We start from the raw sequence: 21808 nt of genomic DNA on the forward strand, positions 1-21808 counted from the left end.
TATGGAATTTGGAGGGAATTATGAAAAAGGCAACTGGAAAATCAAGCTTCATGGATTTTATTTTCTTTTTCTAATTCAAAGTAAATAATCACTGAGCAGTTTGGAGAACTGATAGGTTAGTACAGCTGTGTCTGATAAAACAAAACAAGCTGTAAAGTGTCAAATTTTGAATTGTATTGAACCTTAAAGGTGAATGCAGTGAGCATTACAATTTTATCACATTTAAGCCAGAAAAGTCTTGTGAAGGGTCACTTCAACCTTTCTTCTTTTCTCCCCCATGTCAGTGCTAAAACTTGAAAGGCAGGCATTTATGACTCAGTGAGATTCGACCAGGGCATAGATACACTGACCTGAGAAAGTAAACATTTGAGCTACCAACCATAACTGCTTAATAGGAAACCATGTCAAATTATCATTTTCAAAGGGTGATTGATATACCCCATAGTTCATAGATTCTATATTGTCTAAATCTGACAAAAGAAATGATTATTTTCGGATAATTTAGGAACGATTGGCCAGAGTGAATTAAGGTATACACTTCAGAAGTAATGTGAATTTAAAGTGACAACCTTTGTCAAAATTCTTTAGTCTTAAATTTCCTGAAAGAGGAAGAGTGGCGCTGAGGAAGCCTAAAAAGAATAGTTCTTTCCTCGTTAAACAAGACAAGGGAACCAGGTGGCTATCTTGTAAGAAAGACAGGGTTTAGTGCTAGGATGCACAATTTCTGAAAGAGAACAGCATTAAGGAACAGCTTTCTGGGGAGAGACGGGACAGTCTGAAGACGGAAGTCCAAAGAAAAGAAGTGATGAGTTCAGAATAAAGGACTATGAAGTCCAGGAAAGGGTGAAGCATAGAAAATAGGAAGGCTCAAGGAAATAGGAAGACGCTGATACACAGTCAAGGGAGGAAGGTGATGCAATCACTTCTGGACATTGTGCTCTTTTCACCACTCGTTATTATGATGAAATAATCAAAAGTAGACACTGCTATTAAATTCTTTTGACATAACCTAGATTCAATTGGAATTGGAATGGCTGCTATTAACTGTTATTGATTAAACTTTGTTATTTATCTTGTCTAAGGGGGCTCATATTGCATTATTTCTTCCCAACAGTCTTGCTCAGTTCTCTGTTAAAATTCTATCTTTCCACTCCCACCGGGCAATAATATCAAGGGAGGTCATCCTCTAGATAATGCCAGCCAAATCCAATTTACCACCCCTCTTACTAAGTGGGCGACATTACACAACCCTTGTTTGTGTTATTTGCACCACTTTTAGTTCATTAATTCTTTTTTGTACACGGATAGGTTTATATTTTTGTGCAAATTCTACAATGGCACATTCTGCTTAAAATTCTGAAATTTTCCAATTGGTTGCTAAGAAAGATGCATTACTCTTAAGTAAGCATCCCTGGAAAAAATCTGAATAAATCTTGTGCTAAGAAATGTTTATACCAAGTTTTATCAAACATAGCTAAATTATTCTGTGAAGAAGTAAAAAATGTTTTCCATTTAAGTTGCTATAGAAGCCAATTATTGCTAGGGCAGCCCTGTTGAGCATACCAATGATGTGTGTACATGAGCTAGCAAATGGTGTTCTGTAAATACCAAAAATGAGCTATTAAAAGTTCAGTGAGATTAATGTCTGTTGTATACTAAATATGTTAACCTATTTAAATAAAGTCTTTATTATTATTATTATTCCTCAAGAAAATCAGTAAATTTTCCCCCCAGATTTGATTGAAAAGTGGGAATTCTGAATGAGTATGACAGATTTTTCAGCAGGACAGGTCTCCATTATTGGCCTCTGTGGACCCTTTTCTCCTCCCCCCTCCAAATCCCTGCTTGATGTTCATAGACATTTATAAAACTACATTCATTTTGTACATCTATATAATCAATGAAGTTATAAGAATGATGGATGCACAAAAATTGATGTTGCCTTGCTCACCTTGCTGAAAAATGTCTTAATACTAAATTCACCTCTTTATTTCAATGTGTTCACTGGCAACAATGTTTTAAGAAAGCCTTCCAATTTGATAAGATCTGTTTTTTTAAATATATCTAGAAACATTTAACAATATTTTTCTTGCTTTAGCAAACTTGTGCCAAATTAAAAGTTAATGTTGTTATGTATATTTAATTTAATAGTTTGTCAGTTTTGATTTTTTTAAATTCCATTACATGCTATTGTAATCTAACATTGCTGACATTGTCCAGAATTGAGTTTATTTTATTTTTTTATTTTTTATGTAGACAACTAATAATAGAAACATTGTACTGTATCTAGTTGCTGACCTTGTTCCAAAATCAGTGACAGTTTTGGTGAAAAACTCTTTTAATTATTTTTTTTATTATCTTTCTCAGAGTAAGAATCATTAAGTTGAGTCACGGTCATACCTGGATTATGTGATGTGAAGCATGTATGTCAATTGGTAAACAAACTTCTATTTTTTCCAGAAGGATGAATCTGTTTTACATTTTACTTAGTCAAATAACTGATGTTTTTGATAAGGGTTCATCAGTCATGCTTTAACATCTGACACTTTAAGTTGTATTAAGTTGTGACCAGTTTGGGCTGAACTTTCTTCAAATTAGTGAATTCAAGTGACTGCTTTCCTTGGAAATACAAAAGTGCTCTGATAATTCTTGGACAAAGACATTTACTAGAATTTATACAGAATTCAAAAATTGGAATAATATTTTCTGTGTTTCAACTAAAGACTATTGACACATCGGTACAACTCTATTACAGACATCATCGCCTTCCATCTTGAATTTCATTGGGATTTGAACTGAGATTCACTTAGAACTTTCACTGATAGGACTTGCATTTTAATTCTTGGATTACAATTTGGATTTAATTCACAATACTGTAAGTTTCTTTTCTTATTGTTTTTACTTTATTGTCTAGGGAAATGAATTTTTTGTTAAATTTTACAAAGCTTGCTGTCTTCACTCTTTTATGTTACTTATTATAACAGCATAGTCTCGCAACACTAACTTAAGATGTCCTTCTAAAAACAAAGCTACTTCTGCAAGAAAAAAGTGCTGAAGCATGCACTTAAACAGGTGAGAAAAAGACTCAGCTAAATATCATGGCATACTGTCTGATACAAATTTTTATGATGCCTAATAGACAAATATTCAAGAAAATGAATAGTATTAGTAATATAATTCTCAAAAACATTTTAAAAATGATCCAGTTCTCCAAACAAGTAATTATGTTCTCTATATTTCTTTCATGTTTAAAAATATGGCAAAATTCATAAACTAAATTAATTAATTACTTGCAGAAACAAAAGATACAACGAAAGTTTAAGCATAAGAACAACAATTATTCCAGATATACTTTTTTAAATACATTTATTTCTAATGTACCAGAACATGCAAACATTTGTTTCTTGCCATCTAATGTACCAGATCATGCAAACACATTTGTTTCTTGCCATCTAATGTACCAGAACATGCAAACATTTTTTCACTGTAATGTGGCAAAGCAGGACAGTGTGAGATGTTATATACAAGAATTCTGGGATTTATATTGAGACACATATCAGGCATGAACAATTTTGCACAAACAATAAAGAGCTTGATTATACAATGAAACCTTTAGTATTTGTAACAGATATATGTATGGTTAGTTTCAAAAGACCTCAAAATATCCTCAGAGCTTGAGTATCTGTGATGGATGTATGTCTAGTTAGTTTCAAAAGGCCTCAAAAATACCTCAGAGCTTGAGTATATGTAATGGATGTTATGTCTGGTTAGTTTCAAAAGACCTCAAAATAACCTAAAAGCTTGAATATCTGTAATGAATGTATGTCTGGTTAGTTTCAAAAGACCTCAAAATATCCTCAGAGTTTGAGTATATGTAATGGATGTTATGTCTGGTTAGTTTCAAAAGGCCTCAAAAATACCTCAAAGCCTGAGTATCTGTAATGGATGTATGCCTGGTTAGTTTCAAAAGACCTCAAAATATCCTCAGAGTTTGAGTATCTGTAATGGATGGATGTCTGGGTTAGTTTCAAAAGACCTCAAAAATACCTCAGAGCTCGAGTATATGTAATGGATGTTATGTCTGGTTAGTTTCAAAAGTCCTCAAAGCTTGAATATCTGTAATGGATGTATGTCTGGTTAGTTTCAAAAGACCTCAAAATGAGCTCAGAGCTTGAGTATCTAACAGATATATGTCCAGCGCTAGCTTCAAAAGACCTCAAAATGAGCTCAGAGCTTGCGTATGTGTAATGGATGCATGTCTGGTTAGCTTCAAAAGACATTAAAATGACCTCAAAGCTTGAGAACAATATGCAAGTGTGACAGATTTATCTGGATCGTCATATAATTTATGTTTTCCAGGTTTTGGATGACACAAAAGTTGATTCAGCTCATTGTATGTAGCACAGACTTCTTCCCTGTGTCTGGCTTGGCTAGCACAAAGGTTGGAGAAAAAAAACTTTTCTCAGCAGAAGCAATGTCTAAATGTTTAAAACTACATGTAAACCTCCTCAGGAAAAGGACAATTCTCCTAGTATCAGAAATGCCTACCATTTACTCCCATCAGTCTGGTTTAAACAAACCCAAACAATCTGACAGCATCTAATGTACAAATCCATACTGGAAATGCTCTTTGACTATTGGTATAATCTGATCCATACTGGAAATGCTGTTTGGCTATTGGTACACTCTGATCCATACTGGAAATGCTCTCTGGCTATTGGTACAATGTGATCCATACTGGAAATGCTGCTTGGCTATTGGTACACTCTGATCAACGTGACACATGTTCATGTTACAGACATGTATATATCAATGGGAAGAATTTTGATCAAAGTGTCATAGTGGTCTGGCATGTCCAAAAATGGCAAATGTGTGCCACATCTTCAAGAAAAATACACAATGAACTCTTCACAAGATACCAAATCTATAAAACTGGGAAACTAGAGGTAAAATCTTCAGTTTCATGTCATATATATATATATATATATATATATATATAAACATGCCTTTCCCACATACCAGCCCTACCACCATGATGGAGACAAGTCTATAAAAAGAATTGCACACCTCATATGAAAGTAGTGTTAGTAAATAGACTCAACAATAATGAACATTTTCTAATAATGACCACAGAATGTCCAAGTTTCACAGCAATCCAATAAACAATGTTAGGGTAGTTGCTTTCACAACATTCTGTGATATAATGCATTCAGCAAGTCAAAAAGGGCAGTACAAAAGTTGTGGGAACACAATGATTGGTCAGTCTTAAGATAATGACATTAATATGTGCCAAGCTTCAAAGCTATCCATAAAAAGCAAACTAAAGGCAAGTTGCATTCACTAGATTCTGTGCTATGTTCTATTTAGTTGAAGGACAAAAATGACAACAGCTCTTAACTAAATTGTAAGCAAACAATAATATGTATATTTTTAGATAATGACCATCACATGTGCGAAGTTTCATGACAGAGCTTTAAAAACTTAAGCAATTAGAAGCTTTCAGAAATCTGTCATACATAGCATCAATCCCTAAATCCAAAGAAGCAAGAAATTAAAGAAAAATTGCAGGAACACTAATTTAACAAAAAGAGTATCTTTGGATGAGACGATAATACTGTGTATGATGTTGCCAGTGCTCCATTAATAAGAGCAGGATGACTCAAAAGATTGTCTAACGGAATGATTATAACATCAATGACGAGTAGCTACATATTGGGTAAGGTGTTGAACGATTCAACAAATGACATTTCAATGTAAATTTATAGACACTCTGAGGACTGTACGGTGTGTCTGGCACCAACTGGTTTTTAACAGAACAGGATGATGAAGTGAACTGTAACTTCTATCAGTCACTACTACTGCATGCCACTGTTGGTAATCTTGTTTCCATTTTGGTTATATTTTCAATCTGTTTTGTCAGTCCTTGCAGTGTGGGATAAAACAATACCAATTTATCAGAATTCCTGATGTAACTGAGGTAAGCTGAGGTGTGGTTTGGTTTTTTTTTTCAGACACCACAAAGTAAGTGATTTTGCTCCTTTAAAATCTTCATTTTAGGTCTGGAATTTATCACCTGTCATTGAGCATTGATTTAAAAAATTAAAAAATAAGCATATGTATTTACTGCCCCGTTCCAAATTAAACATGGGAGTTGGGTGGGGAACCAAACATCATTTCTTCTTAAATGCTTGAGCAGACACAAGTTATGCCTTTTAAGTGTTTTACTGAAATAATGTGAGAAATATATACTTGTACTGAGGGAAGTGGAGATGTGATCAAAAGCTTTTATGTGGATAAGTAGTGATGCTGGTATGTTTAATTATGGTAGGTAGGAACTTGTACCAATATTATAAAATTATACTTCTCTAAGGTCCAGAAAGAAAGTCAGGATGTTGCCTACTTTTAAATATGCAAAGAAAACTGTGATGATTTAATACCAGTGAGAGCATCCCTGGCATTATCAGCTGAAAATCTGGTGCATGTCACAGAAGTCATTCTGAATTTCATTTATGTGCATGTAGCCATCAAATGACAGGATCATGCGATGAAATACATCACTGTTTATGGTATAAGAAATGCATCAATTAAAAAGAAACAGCTGAAAGCTATTTTCAGTTGCCAATGTTTCTAAGCTTGATTAAGTTCAATTGATCTGTTATTTAGCCCAGGAAACAGGTTGTAATCTGTGTTTAGATTTGTTGTACAAGAATTTTGTGCCGTTTTTTCCCAAACAACAAAATCAATCTGCTTTGTACTTCAAGGCTTTTTGTGCTATGCTTTTTTTTACCCATATTATATGAGGGACAGAAGTACTCCAAGTGGTTTTATAGCAAGGAATCTATTATTGCCATTTTGGTCTTTTTATAGGTCCTTTTTTAATGACTAGAAAGATTAAAATCCTTCTGATGTAAAGTGAAACTCCCAATAACATTTTGTAAATCCCTAATTTGACCTTTCAAGGCTGGAAACATCTATGAAATTGCAGTTTGTCAATTCAACAACATTTGTCAAAATTTAGAACACTGGTGTGGTGCTTTTCAGTACATGTCCAGAACCCACATCAGTCATTAAACTGAGTGCAGAACCCAAATCACACCTCAAATTTTAAAAAAATTATCTTCTGTAACTTTGCTCCTGGCAAGGTAATAATTAAGAAACTTCTGCTGTTTTCTTATTCTTTGTCTAATTTGAATGACATTAAGAAAATCTGAGTCTGTTTTAGTACGGCCAGAGTCTTTGTTGTGCTCAGACAAGTTTTACAACTACACAGCTGGAGGAGTGTACACCAAATCTGCAAAACAGAAATTGGCATTTAAAATCTGAGTTTATGGAGTCAAGGAAATATAGATGTTTTACTTCTACTATACATTCATGAAATTAAAAATTATGTCTATGCCAGAGTAAGTGGACAGTCATCGATGGCAAATATTTTTCTTAGGTTGCTTCAATTTCTTGGTCTTAACTCATTCAGACCTGGAGGTTTTTGTCGTTTTTGCCTAAAATGTGAGTAGGAAAGACATTTTGGGGGCTATTTCTGAATACATCCTAACACATCGACTTTCAACAGATTTTCCATTAGCCTAATGCCTAGTTGTATTATAAACATCATTTTCCATTGGTTATTTTGCATGCACATGTACAGAAGGGTAAAAGTTGGATTTTTTTTATAAAAAATGTTTTTTGCTTAACGGACCCATCATATTTTTATGGAGACCACTCTTTATTCCAAGTGCCCACCTTATCCTAGTTTTTGCAAAAGGTTCACCTGTCTGTGTGCAGTTCAGACTGATCTGCCTTAGATCCGAGGCCAAAAGGTCAGAAATCCAAACACAAAATCATATTCCATCCACGAGGAAATTTTAGGTGAAAAAAAATGAATAAATTTTTTTTAGGTTTTACCCTCTGTATTTTGTAGTGCAACTAGAACATCCAGATTATTGGGTATCATTGTAAAGCTATATCTGTCTGCTTTTTTGTAATACCACTCACTTTGGATATCTTAAATGACCTTGATGCTGCAGAGCCTGGAAGTAGGGTACAGCCTCATCACGCCTACAGGCACGATTGGGGGTGAATGAGTTAAAGGGACATTTGGGAAAAGATACATGAATTTAATAAATGGAACTGGTGCTGACGAGTAATACCTTTTTATTACAGATATGACCTTTTTGCATCCAATCCCAGAATTCTTTCATGCCCAAGAGATACTATTTCACAAAGATCAAATGAAGATCAGAAGGCTGTTAGAGTAATGAGACAAAGAAAAATAAATGAGAAAAGACTCTGAGTATGCAAGTTGCTGAGATTTATCAATCTAAGTTACCTCTCCATGTTCAACATCAAACTCTAGCTCCTGCAGTATCAAATTTTGAAAACGGTTATTGGGTACTGAATGCTGAAATATATTGGAATCAATTATAAAACTAATTACATCATTAATACAGACTCAAACACATGACAGAAGTTATTAATGATGTGTGCATGTCAGAATGCCAGGCCTACTACAACATGTTCCATAGGACTTTAAACAGAAGAACTTGTATCAGGAAATTAACCTTACGAGATGATGGACGTTCTGGGACCACAGCTCCTCCAGATGATGTACTGAAGTTCTCCAAAATCCAAATCCATCAAATACAATATGAAGTTGATTGGCAGGGGCCATAATTAAAAGACACACATACCTTATATTCCCTAATGAATTCTCCAGGGAGATTATATTCTCAAAAGGGGGAGGGGGTATTACAGCACAATAATAAAAGCTAAAGTTGTTCACCTGACGTACTCCTAAATGACCACATGTACATTTGAGGATCTTTCTGCCACTGATTTCAATCACTGTAAAGATTAGTGTGGTAAAAATAATCAGTTGATCAACACTTTTCCCCACCAAGTAGCTGGTTGAAGAAGGACTGGTAAGTCGCTGAACTTGCTGCCCAGCTGTTGTGTCATGATGAACACTACATGTGTGCCTAGGAATTCACTAATTAATACATTGATACATATACATTGTAACAGTGTGATCAATTAGAGTGTGGGTGTTATTTAGGAATATACAGTAGGTCTATGAAATAATGTTCACATCAAACTGCATCAGAAAATGTTAAATGGTTTATAAGCTATGCTGATTACATGCAAAATCCCCCAAAGAGATTTCAAGTTGACTGACAAGGGCCATAAATCTATCCCAAAAAGGTGTAAATGAGACAAAACCCAAATGACATATCCAGATCTAATAGAGAATGTTTATACCAAAGTCCATCCAACTGAGCTACGTTAATTGCAAGCAAACTTCCAAGTGACATTTAAAGCAACTAGGATTTACTTAATAATGAGAAACTCCTCTATTCAAAATGGAGAACTTGTGACAAAACTTGAAAGTCTACAATGTTCATACCAAATTGTGCAAGTATATGTTGAATGGTTCTTGAGCTTGCCACTTACAATCAATATTCCACCTAGCTAGAACTATAGTCAAAATGGAGCCAACAAAACAAAACCCGTTAAAGGCACAACAAGGCCTAGAGAAAATGTATATATCAAACTACATGAGGGTATGTTGAAAGGTTGCTGGATATAAGGATCTGCTGCAGTGTAGATGTAAAATTTGATGGAAAAAAGGGCAATAACTCTGTGAAAATGGGATCTGAAAAGAAACTTTCAAAGATTCATCTGCATTAACAGGCATCCAATTATGTGTAAGGGTTGCTGAACTGTGGTGGTTACAAGAAATATGAACAAATGCGCAGACAGACACATGAACATCATCATTATCACAGCATTCCTGCAACTTGATGTAATGTCCTAATAAACATTAAATGAAACACGTTTTTATGGTTGTTTTCACTGGAATGCTAAAGACAAAATATTTTATTAGTTCTCAAAATAATATTTATGGAAAAACTCCTCTGGTTCATGGATGAAAAAAGAAAAGGTGGAAGCAACTTATAAAGTTTTTCAAGTATAAAGAATTCATTATTGGTCTATTAATTTACTTATTTACAAGCAGGCTGTATTTGCTGACATTAATATACATTTTTAAAACTATTCCTAAAGAAAAAAATGACAGCTTTAGTTCTTGAAAATTGGCTTTTTCTCACAAAAATTAAAATTTCAAATATGAATCCTTACCATATCAAGTTTGTTTGCAAGCCTTCTAAAATGCTGAACCAATATTCCCAATTTTTGTCACGTAAATTAGTATCCCTATTATAAAGTGAGAATTCTGTGTTTGTAAAGTAGATATCCCTCATTTCCCAGACCTGACCTCCACCCCAAAGTCTGATCCTCATGAACAGAGTGTAAGAACTGCCCCAAAGACAAATGTCAATTTGGTATGGGCATTTTAATGTATGTGCTCAGTAATTATGCACATGGTCATAGTGTGGGGATTTCTACAGTATTCATGCTATGACAGTGGCCATGTCCCATTCTCCAATTATTACTGGAACCAAGTTTAATCAAAGCCGAGTCAACAGTTCTGGACAGGAAGCTGAAAATAAGTTTTCCACCTGGTTTGCTAATGAAGGCTAAACATTGCTAGGGAAGTGACCCTGGAGGGAAGTGACCCAGGAGGGAAGTGACCCTGGACATAATTCTGATACAGCATGTGATAAGAAACATTCCAACCAAGTTATATAAAAACTAGCTCAGCTATTTTGGAGAAGCTGAAATTGGCTTTTCAATACTGTTGCTTTATAATTCATGCTTTTTGCTAGGTGAGCCATCCTAAATGGAATTTTGATAGATTATGTTTTAAGAAAGCCTCACTGTTGGTAGGGGACTTACCTGAAATATAATTTTGATAGATGATGTTTTAAGAAAGCCTCACTGTTGGTAGGGGACTTACCTGAAATATAATTTTGATAGAGCATGTGCTAATAAACATTTCTACAAAGTTTTAAACAAACTGGCTCAGTTGTGAAGATAGGTGTTGCTGGCATACTGTTGTCAAAATTTATCAGGCAGTATTGGAGGTAACGTGTTTTAAGAGCTTGCATTTTGGAACTGCCCATTTTTTGTGGTTTTATTTATTTAAATGTGAAGGATTTGCTGTCATGCTCCTCTCCTATATGTTGTTTAAAACTTTGTGGAGCAGTAATCAAAAAGAATTCATCTCATGATTTATGTGTAGTGACAATGGCCATATTTGACAGGATATTGGCACCATGTGTACCTACCAATGCCTGGATTTTTAATATCCCATTTGGTCAATGGGAGTAAGTTTTAACAAGTCTGCTTTCAGAGATTTGCTGTTTTTAGTGAGGGAAGCAGTTAATAGTCCACATTCAGGCAGTAACTCTGTATTCGATGGATTTGCCATTTTATTGTGTGCAGTCATATGCTATTTTAGATTAGCTGTTCTTAGTGAGGGCAGTCATATGTTATTACGGAGTAGCTGTTCTTAGTGAGGGCAGTTATATGTTATTGCAAATTAGCTTTTCTTAGTGAGGGCAGCCATATGTTATTGCGGAGTAGCTGTTCTTAGTGAGGGCAGTTATATGTTATTGCAAATTAGCTGTTCTTAGTGAAGGCAGTCATATGTTATTGTGGATTAGCTGTTCTTAGTGAAGGCAGTTATATGTTATTGCAGATTAGCTGTTCCTAGTGAAGGCAGTCATATGTTATTGCGGATTAGGTGTTCTTAGTGAGGGCAGTCATATTTTATTGCAGGTTAGCTTTTTGAGAGTGAGGGCAGTCATATGTTATTGTGGATTAGCTGTTCTTTGTGAGGGCAGCCATACGTTATAGTGGATTAGCTGTTCTTAGTGAGGGCAGTCATATGCTATTGCAGATTAGGTGTTCTTAGTGAGGGCAGTCATATGTTATTGTGGATTAGCTGTTCTTATTGAGGGCAGCCATATGTTACAGCAGATTAGCTGTTCTTTAAGCGAGGGCAGTTATATGATATTTCAGATTAGCTGTTGTTAGTGAAGGTTGTCATATTTGTTTGCAGAATAGCTGTTTTTGAGATTGAGGACAGTCAAATTATATTGCAAATTAGCTGTTTGAGAGAGAGGGCAGTTATATTTGATTGCAGATTAGCTGTTTGAGAGTGAGGGCAGCTGTACCTTATTGCAGAATAGCTGTTTGAAAGTGAGGGCAGTCATATTTTACTACAGAATAGCTGTTTGAGAGTGAGGACAGTCATATTTTATTACAGATTAGCTGTTTGAGGGTGAGGGCAGCTGTACCTTATTGCAGAATAGCTGTTTGAGAGTGAGGGCAGTCATATTTTATTACAGAATAGCTGTTTGAGAGTGAGTGCAGTCATATTTTATTACAGATTAGCTGTTTGAGAGTGAGGGCAGCTGTACCTTATTGCAGAATAGCTGTTTGAGAGTGAGGGCAGCTGTACCTTATTGCAGAATAGCTGAAATTAGAGGTCTAAGTACATGATGCCAAGTACTAAACTGGTCTTGACCTTTTTATCTAACCATATATGCACTTGACTGTCAGACAGACAATCCAAGTTTGATTCCTGATTGCAACAATTTGACTTTGAATCTTCTCCCATTACACTTTTGAAACTTGTCCAGCCTGCAACAGTTGTGGCATAAGAGAAGATGCATTTTGATCATTCGGAGAGGTGGATTTGGATACAATAAAGACATGTAAAAATACATGGTATTTGTACCTGAATGCAAGATAGTTGAACCAGGGTTGTTGCATGATCACAAAGTCATTTTTTGTATCCATTCCAATTACACTACTTTGTACAACTCAAATATCTTGATGCAAAGATACTTTAGGTCAAATGTGTTAAACAGTGATCAGTTTGTTGAAAATGGAAGCAGACAATGAAAATTAACATTTCTAGGTGGTGATCAACAGGTGGCAAAGAATGGGTAGAAGCTGTGCAACATACACAATACAAGCTCATACTGCCTAATGAGCTAAACATTAATACAGCAAAGCTTGTGGATGATGTAATGAGGGAACAACAAAATCAAATTTTTCAGATATTTTTCAGCAAAAGGCCAGTACTTCAAGCAATCAATGATAAACAAACTGATGTTGGAAGACAGCATGAAAGTGCATGAATGAATGAACAGATAATTATTGCTCAACTGCATCCCTGTAAATATCAATTGGATTTGTTTGCTTGCCTGTATATTCTTTGAAAAATGAAATGAAATTTTAAAAACTCTGTAAAATCTACCTTATAAAAGATTTACGTCTTGCATATGTATCCTGCAGAAAATTGCAAATTTGCATAATTTTTTTAATTTCCAAATCAAATTTTTATTTGATAAGTCTAATCAAATCAATCATATCCAACGATTTGTATTCAAACAAGGTGTCATGAAGGTAGAATTTTAATCAATGATATCAAATGATCTGCACTGAAACAAGGTGAAGATAGACTGTACTAAGTAAGTCAATGTGTCATGAAATTTCTTCCAGTGATACTGATAAGGTACATTATGAAAACAGGTTACAAGATTTCTCCGTTTTTTATGGCAATGTTTGTCCAATGCCAGGCTGCTATCTTTTCAAGTGGTTTAAATTCTCTTTAGCAGTTTTCTGAAGTGAAATTGTTCCAATATTTTTCTATTTCAAGGAATGGTGGCTATGTATGATGGGCAGATCATCATTATATTTTTTAATCTGAAAGACTTTCGACAAGGTGTTTTTGAGAAGTTTAAAGGTTTTGTGTTTAGTAACAGCAGCTATATTTAATCGCAGATTGGTTTGTCTTTTTATTCTGCATCAACATAATTTTCAAACTTTAAAAGCTTTATTTCAGGATGCTTTCAGCAAAATTTCATTAAATTTTATTCAGTGATATTTACTGTTGGTGATCTAGGTTTAATGCCCTTTCTCAGCACAAGATGGGCTACACATGGTGGCCAGTATAATTGTTGGGAGAAGAACCTGGGTAAACCCTGGTAAGAACCACCAGCCCAAGGGAAGCTACTGGCAGCTTTCTCACATACCCACACCGACTGAGCCTGAGACTTGAACACACATGGACAGAGATGAGATGGCAGTGATCGGTATAGGTGGGTACTTTAAACCACTCAGCGCCCCCATGATATTTGAGACAAAGTATCTAAATGTTTTTCAATTTTTATTGGTAGATTGTCACTATTTCTATAAATTTGAAAGCCCTTCATGCCACAATGCTCTTTGCTTGGTCCAGTTGGTCTTGTAAAGTTGGAAATAGTAAATGTTTATGGCTACATGATGAATAATGATGCACAAATGACAGAAGGCCACCATGAAGGTCACTTGTTGGTCTTGTAGTCCAGAAGGAAACAATTGGGGGTGGGGGGGAGTCACAGAACTGGTTTGTCACTCTAAGTATCATTATGAGTCTTTCATATGGATTTTATACAGAATCAGTGAGATTAGGAATTGAGCAGACAGCTTTTATAAACAACAAATTTTATCAATTAAAAAAATCCAGATATCTGAAATATTCCAAGTGATATCAACTTTTGACAAATCAAAGAAAATTCTTAACTCCCCATGCTTGTTATAAATCTGCAATCTAACTGATTAGAAACATTTTTTTTTCCTGCCAAAAACAACATGCAAATTTGAAAACAATGCAATACTGGATCGTTTTAACCAGCAGAATGGTTGTCTAAATTTTCAATATAGTCTGTACTTCTACCTTAAAGAAAGTTTTCAAATTAATGAGTACAGTCTGCACAGGTTACACCAAAAGAAATAATTAAGCATTTAACTGAGGGGCTAACTGATCAGTCAAGGGGCTATATTCACATAACAGCATGATTAACGATGATGTACCCTAGTTAGTTTTCCTCTCATAACTTACCTGTATCATAACAAGGGATTCCATGTCTAATATTTTGAACAAATGATACAGAGTAAAGAATATTTTTGAAAGAGGGCACCGAATATTTGCTTAGAAGTACACAAACATGCATAAACTGATGCAGGCCTACATAATACAGCTGGTCAAAAAGACCTATATCTGATTTTATAATACAGCTGGTCGAAAAGACTATCTGATTTTATAATGTGCATTAATAGTTTGTATTCCCATAATTAAACCTGACAATATGTAACCAGCCTAAAACCATTTACTTATCAAGATATCTGATATCCCATTTCTCTTTTAATTAGGATATAACATATACAAATTAAACTGCATCATTCGTGTCAGGAAACCATGTCTAAACATAAAGTACCCAGTCAGCAGGGTGTCAACCTACCTGAGATGTGAGAGTCTTGTCTTTTGTCAGATGCTGGAAGGGGTAGAATGGCATTTTATTGAAGTTGGTTACCCAGGGATGGATCTCAATGTCCATCAGTGGAAGTCGGAGCTCAGGAGCAGGTTCCAACATCTTCCTCAACAAGTCTATACAGTCTGAAATGTAGACAGACTACAATGCATAAAAGGTACACAAGTCTATACAGTCTGAAATGTAGACAGACTACAATGTATAAAAGGTACACAAGTCTATACAGTCTGAAATGTAGACAGACTACAATGCATAAAAGGTACACAAGTCTATACAGTCTGAAATGTAAACAGACTACAATGTATAAAAGGTACACAAGTCTATACAGTCTGAAATGTAGACAGTCTAGAATGTATAAAAGGTACACAAGTCTATACAGTCTGAAATGTAGACAGTCTAGAATGTATAAAAGGTACACAAGTCTATACAGTCTGAAATGTAGACAGACTACAATGTATAAAAGGTACACAAGTCTATACAGTCTGAAATGTAGACAGACTACAATGCATAAAAGGTACACAAGTCTATACAGTCTGAAATGTAGACAGACTACAATGTATAAAAGGTACACAAGTCTATACAGTCTGAAATGTAGACAGACTACAATGCATAAAAGGTACACAAGTCTATACAGTCTGAAATGTTGACAGACTACAATGCATAAAAGGTACACAAGTCTATACAGTCTGAAATGTAGACAGTCTAGAATGTATAAAAGGTACACAAGTCTATACAGTCTGAAATGTAGACAGACTACAATGTATAAAAGGTACACAAGTCTATACAGTCTGAAATGTAGACAGACTACAATGTATAAAAGGTACACAAGTCTATACAGTCTGAAATGTAGACAGTCTACAATGTATAAAATTTACTCAAGTTTATACAGTCTGAAATGTAGACAGTCTAGAATGTATAAAATTTACTCAAGTTTATACAGTCTGAAATGTAGACAGTCTTGAATGTATAAAATTTACTCAAGTTTATACAGTCTGAAATGTAGACAGTCTTGAATGTATAAAATTTACTCAAGTTTATACAGTCTGAAATGTAGACAGTCTTGAATGTATAAAATTTACTCAAGTTTATACACTCTGAAATGTAGACTGTCCAGAATGTATAAAATTTACTAAAGTTAGTCTGAAATGTAGACAGTCTAGAATGTATAAAATTTACTAAAGTTTACAAATTCTGAAATGGAGACAGTCTAGAATGTATAAAAGGTACACAAGTCTATACAGTCTGAAATGTAGACAGACTACAATGTATAACAGGTACACAAGTCTATACAGTCTGAAATGTAGACAGACTACAATGTATAAAAGGTACACAAGTCTATACAGTCTGAAATGTAGACAGACTACAATGTATAAAAGGTACACAAGTCTATACAGTCTGAAATGTAAACAGACTACAATGTATAAAAGGTACACAAGTCTATACAGTCTGAAATGTAGACAGTCTACAATGTATAAAAGGTACACAAGTCTATACAGTCTGAAATGTAGACAGACTACAATGTATAAAAGGTACACAAGTCTATACAGTCTGAAATGTAGACAGACTACAATGTATAAAAGGTACACAAGTCTATACAGTCTGAAATGTAGACAGACTACAATGTATAAAAGGTACACAAGTCTATACAGTCTGAAATGTAGACAGACTACAATGTATAAAAGGTACACAAGTCTATACAGTCTGAAATGTAGACAGACTACAATGTATAAAAGGTACACAAGTCTATACAGTCTGAAATGTAGACAGACTACAATGTATAAAAGGTACACAAGTCTATACAGTCTGAAATGTAGACAGACTACAATGTATAAAAGGTACACAAGTCTATACAGTCTGAAATGTTGACAGACTACAATGTATAAAAGGTACACAAGTCTATACAGTCTGAAATGTAGACAGACTACAATGTATAAAAGGTACACAAGTCTATACAGTCTGAAATGTAGATAGACTACAATGTATAAAAGGTACACAAGTCTATACAGTCTGAAATGTAGACAGACTACAATGTATAAAAGGTACACAAGTCTATACAGTCTGAAATGTAGACAGACTACAATGTATAAAAGGTACACAAGTCTATACAGTCTGAAATGTAGACAGTCTAGAATGTATAAAATTTACTCAAGTCTATTCAGTCTGAAATGTAGACAGTCTAGAATGTATAAAATTTACTCAAGTTTATACAGTCTGAAATGTAGACAGTCTAGAATGTATAAAATTTACTCAAGTTTATACAGTCTGAAATGTAGACAGTCTTGAATGTATAAAATTTACTCAAGTTTATACAGTCTGAAATGTAGACAGTCTAGAATGTATAAAATTTACTCAAGTTTATACAATCTGAAATGTAGACAGTCTAGAATGTATAAAATTTACTAAAGTTAGTCTGAAATGTAGACAGTCTAGAATGTATAAAATTTACTAAAGTTTACAAATTCTGAAATGGAGACAGTCTAGAATGTATAAAATTTACTCAAGTTTATACAGTCTGAAATGTAGACAGTCTAGAATGTATGAAATTTACTCAAGTTTACAAATTCTGAAATGGAGACAGTCCATGAGGTAAACAATTTACACAAGCTTATGTACTCTGAAACTGGCAGACATAATTTCCAGTTTAAACTCTCTGCAGACCAAAATAATACATCCTCGGACTGCACAGAGTTTGAGCTTTAGACATATAATCATTCAACAGGGTTATGTAGTCTAAAATTTTACCCTAGCCTCACCCCAATGGCTAAAGTAACCAGTTACAATACAATACCTTATCAGTAAACACTCATATATAGTTTTGGTTACCTCCTTCGCATGGTCATCAAAGACAATAAAGATGGCAAGTGTCAATTACCAACTCATTGACTATCTGGAAGGTGAAATATATGAAAAGCATCAGAAAATTACTTCTGAACAGACTCTCTGCTAACAAGACAGCTGTAAATTTGCTTGGGGAAAAAAATAATCTGTTTTTAAGTTGTCCGATGATGTCTGGCTGGCTGAAGTGTTGTGGTACTTATACATGAAGTGATGGTATCTATTACAAAGCTGCAACAGCAGAGAATATATTCACTTAACCAGCACCTTCACAGGATTCCTAAACACTATTGATGCAAATGGAAAGGGTAAGTGTGAAATGAAGTGGTTTGTGAACCCTTGACTAGAAAACATGTTGCAAACACGAGTGCTTAACACCATACAATGCAATGCAGACTACTACTACTACTACTACTAATAATAATAATAATAATATTAATAATAATAATAAAGACTTTATTTAGAGAAGGTAGTACTTATGACTGTACCCTGACTGAGGTGTGCCATTCTTATGTTAATACTCAAGATTGTACCTCAACTGAAGTGTGCCATTATTATGTTTAATATTCAAGACTGTATCTCATTTGAAGTGTGTCATTCTTATGTTAATAATCAAAACTGTACCTCGACGGAGGTGTGCCATTCTATGTTAATATTCAAGACTGTACCTCAATTGAGGTGTGCCATTCTTATGTTTAATATTCAAGACTGTATCTCAATTGAAGTGTGTCATTCTTATGTTAATAATCAAAACTGTACCTCGATGGAGGTGTGCCATTCTATGTTAATATTCAAGACTGTACCTCAATTGAGGTGTGCCATTCTTATGTTTAATATTCAAGACTGTATCTCAATTGAAGTGTGTCATTTTTATGTTAATAATCAAAACTGTACCTCGACTGAGGTGTGCCATTCTATGTTAATATTCAAGATTGTACCTCGACTGAGGTGTGCTATTCTTATGTTAATATTTAAGATTGTACCTTGACTGAGGTGTGCTATTCTTATGTTAATATTTAAGATTGTACCTTGACTGAGGTGTGCTATTCTTATGTTAATATTTAAGAGTGTACTTTGACTGAGGTGTGCTATTCTTATGTTAATATTTAAGACTGTACCTCGACTGAGGTGTGCCATTCTATGTTAATATTCAAGATTGTACCTTGACTGAGGTGTGCTATTCTTATGTTAATATTTAAGATTGTACCTTGACTGAGGTGTGCTATTCTTATGTTAATATTTAAGAGTGTACCTTGACTGAGGTGTGCTATTCTTATGTTAATATTTAAGACTGTACCTCGACTGAGGTGTGCCATTCTATGTTAATATTCAAGATTGTACCTTGACTGAGGTGTGCCATTTCCTTCTCATGTGTTTCGACCAGCCCTTTTTCTATCTGCTGTAGTAACTTCTGGCGTCTGTACTGGTCCGTGTAATGAGTGATGAAGGGAAGCGTGCCCACCACCATTGCATATAGTACTATACCTCTGCAATGAGAAAGGGAGCAAAAACATGTGAACACATACAAAATGGAAGGCTGTGTTGTATGCTCCATACTTATTTACATCTGCCATGCTAACAATTGAAGTTTTCTATGAAGAAATGTTACTGCATTTATATTTATATCAAGCTATGTCTATATATGAAAGCCTTTTAGCTATTTTCATAACTAAATAATTGTTCCATTACATGCTGATGATATCCACACCTCTGTCTCATTTTTTTAATGTATTTTTCATCAATGTTACATAATATGTGCACAGATAAATCACAAAGTTTCTACAGCTTAGTTTTAGCTCAAAACTTTTATGCAATTGAAAAATTCAACCAAATATAAATATGAATTATGGAAATATAACCTAAGATGATAGGTACCTTGATTAGGTGTGTTATTTCTACCAAACTCCTTCCTTAATTCCTGTAAATTTGGTTTGTACTCTGTAAATGCGCATGGAGCAAAATTATGATTTTTGTGCAATATCTGCCTGGTCAACACCAAAACAGTCAGAAATTTAAATTAAGGTTACTAGTGTCATAAAAGGAAAATGGAATTATTTTTCACATTCAAAATTGTTCCAAAAAAACAAAATGAGAAATCCAACTCAAATACATGTAATTTCATGTTCAATGCAAAGATAGTGTACATTTAGATATCATTTTGCCTATTCCGTGTAGAATAAAGTTTCTGACACCAAAGTATGAAAATGCTAAATTACTGATCCAAGGGCATTACAAGGGCACACTCTATTTCATGAATGTGACAGAGACTTCGTGCAGAATGGTGATCCTTAAAGAGAGTGTGTGTGTGTGTGTGATTTTGATTTTTAATGTAGCTTTAACAATTTTTCAGTGATCTTGCTATGCCATGATGTCTAAGCACTGAACTTTATGCCGCAGACTTTTAGCATTATGTCCCAACCATTCACATTATCCTGACACCAGGCTGATCAGTCTTAACACTAACCTCTTAATCCTGAGTGCCAAGCATAGCAGCTGCTAGTACCATTTTTATAAGTCTCTGCTAGGACTGGATCCATGAAGAACTCATGGTACTAATTATGTGGAACCATGAGCACCAAGAATGGCACATTACATGCCAGCCATGAGTTGAATAGTCCACTATTTAGGCATCTAAAAACTAAATTTCATGTCCAGAAAACATTACAATTGTGTTGTTTTAATTTTGTACTCTTCTGTTACTAGTTAGATTGATTGATAGGTAGATAGATATAGTTAAAGTCGAACATAAGAAACTAAATTCACAAAAGTTAATCATAACTAAATATGAATTTAATGGGTCTAAACAAAATATTTAAAATCATTTGTAAAAAACACAATTGAGAACACAATAATATTTGCAGTGTGTAACACACTTGACAAATAAGTATTCACATTTTGACTTCTCTACTGCCGAACAAAATCCCTCAGATTTCTCAACTGAACGATCTTTACAGAGCCATCATTTTGGGTCTCCAGCCACCATATGGCAAAAAATGTCTATTGCTTACTATGGGGGGGGGAGGTGGATCAACATATGAATCAGAGTCACTCTCGACACTTATGGTGCTCCAGTTGGGAGTCATGTTCCATTGCAAATTTGTTTGTTACAGATTTAACAATTTGTTCTTCTAACATATATTAGGCTGTGGGCCAGTCATTGTCAGCACATGTGAAAAATGTTCAATTAGTCAAATAAAATAGATCGATAGTGACCACATGAGCTGGTAGGATTTGCATGCCTTTAAATTATTTTATTATACCTCCCCCTTGTTTTGATATAATGGACATAGTTAATGTGATAAAATAACACAGGTCTTTTTTAATTGCTTTTTACATTGCAACAAGCACTTCCTGATGTGGTAGAGTTGGCACTTCATTAGCTTCTTACGAAGGTATGCACAGGTATTGATGTGATTGATGGTTGATCAACTCTTTTCATGTTTTAATAGAAGAGAAGATGCCACGATTATATTTTTTACATTGAAACAGAATTAAAAGATTCAAACACAACATTTAATTGGTGTTTATTTGTTTCAATGTTGCCACCTGTTAGAATTTAATAGAATTTTTCATTGACTGTTAAACATATATTAATATTTACAGTTTATTGAGAAAATATTTTTCCAATAAAATCTAACAAAATATGTGACTCCTTATTAAAGCTTGTGAATTTCAGGACGCTGATTCTAATTTTATTTAGACAGCTCTGGTGGCCTATTGGTTAGTGTCCACTTCTGATGTGGAAGGTCGCAGTT

General features: G+C 34.4%; 1 protein-coding gene across 1 annotated transcript in view; it reads right to left on the reverse strand.

Moving 5' to 3' along the window:
* LOC149806408 (uncharacterized) overlaps nt 1–21808 on the reverse strand; it is a 764942-nt gene that overhangs the window by 114641 nt on the left and 628493 nt on the right. The window contains exons 6-8 of the mRNA XM_089970933.1: nt 19395–19540; nt 15189–15343; nt 8324–8353 (exon numbers count right to left, since the gene is read on the reverse strand). Coding sequence (XP_089827059.1) covers nt 8324–8353; nt 15189–15343; nt 19395–19540 — 331 coding nt within the window. The remainder of the gene's footprint in view (nt 1–8323; nt 8354–15188; nt 15344–19394; nt 19541–21808) is intronic.

Source organism: Sinohyriopsis cumingii, chromosome 1 (assembly GCF_028554795.1).
Source record: "Sinohyriopsis cumingii isolate HCF-2022 chromosome 1, ASM2855479v2, whole genome shotgun sequence".
NCBI classification, from domain to species: Eukaryota; Metazoa; Mollusca; class Bivalvia; order Unionida; family Unionidae; genus Sinohyriopsis; species Sinohyriopsis cumingii.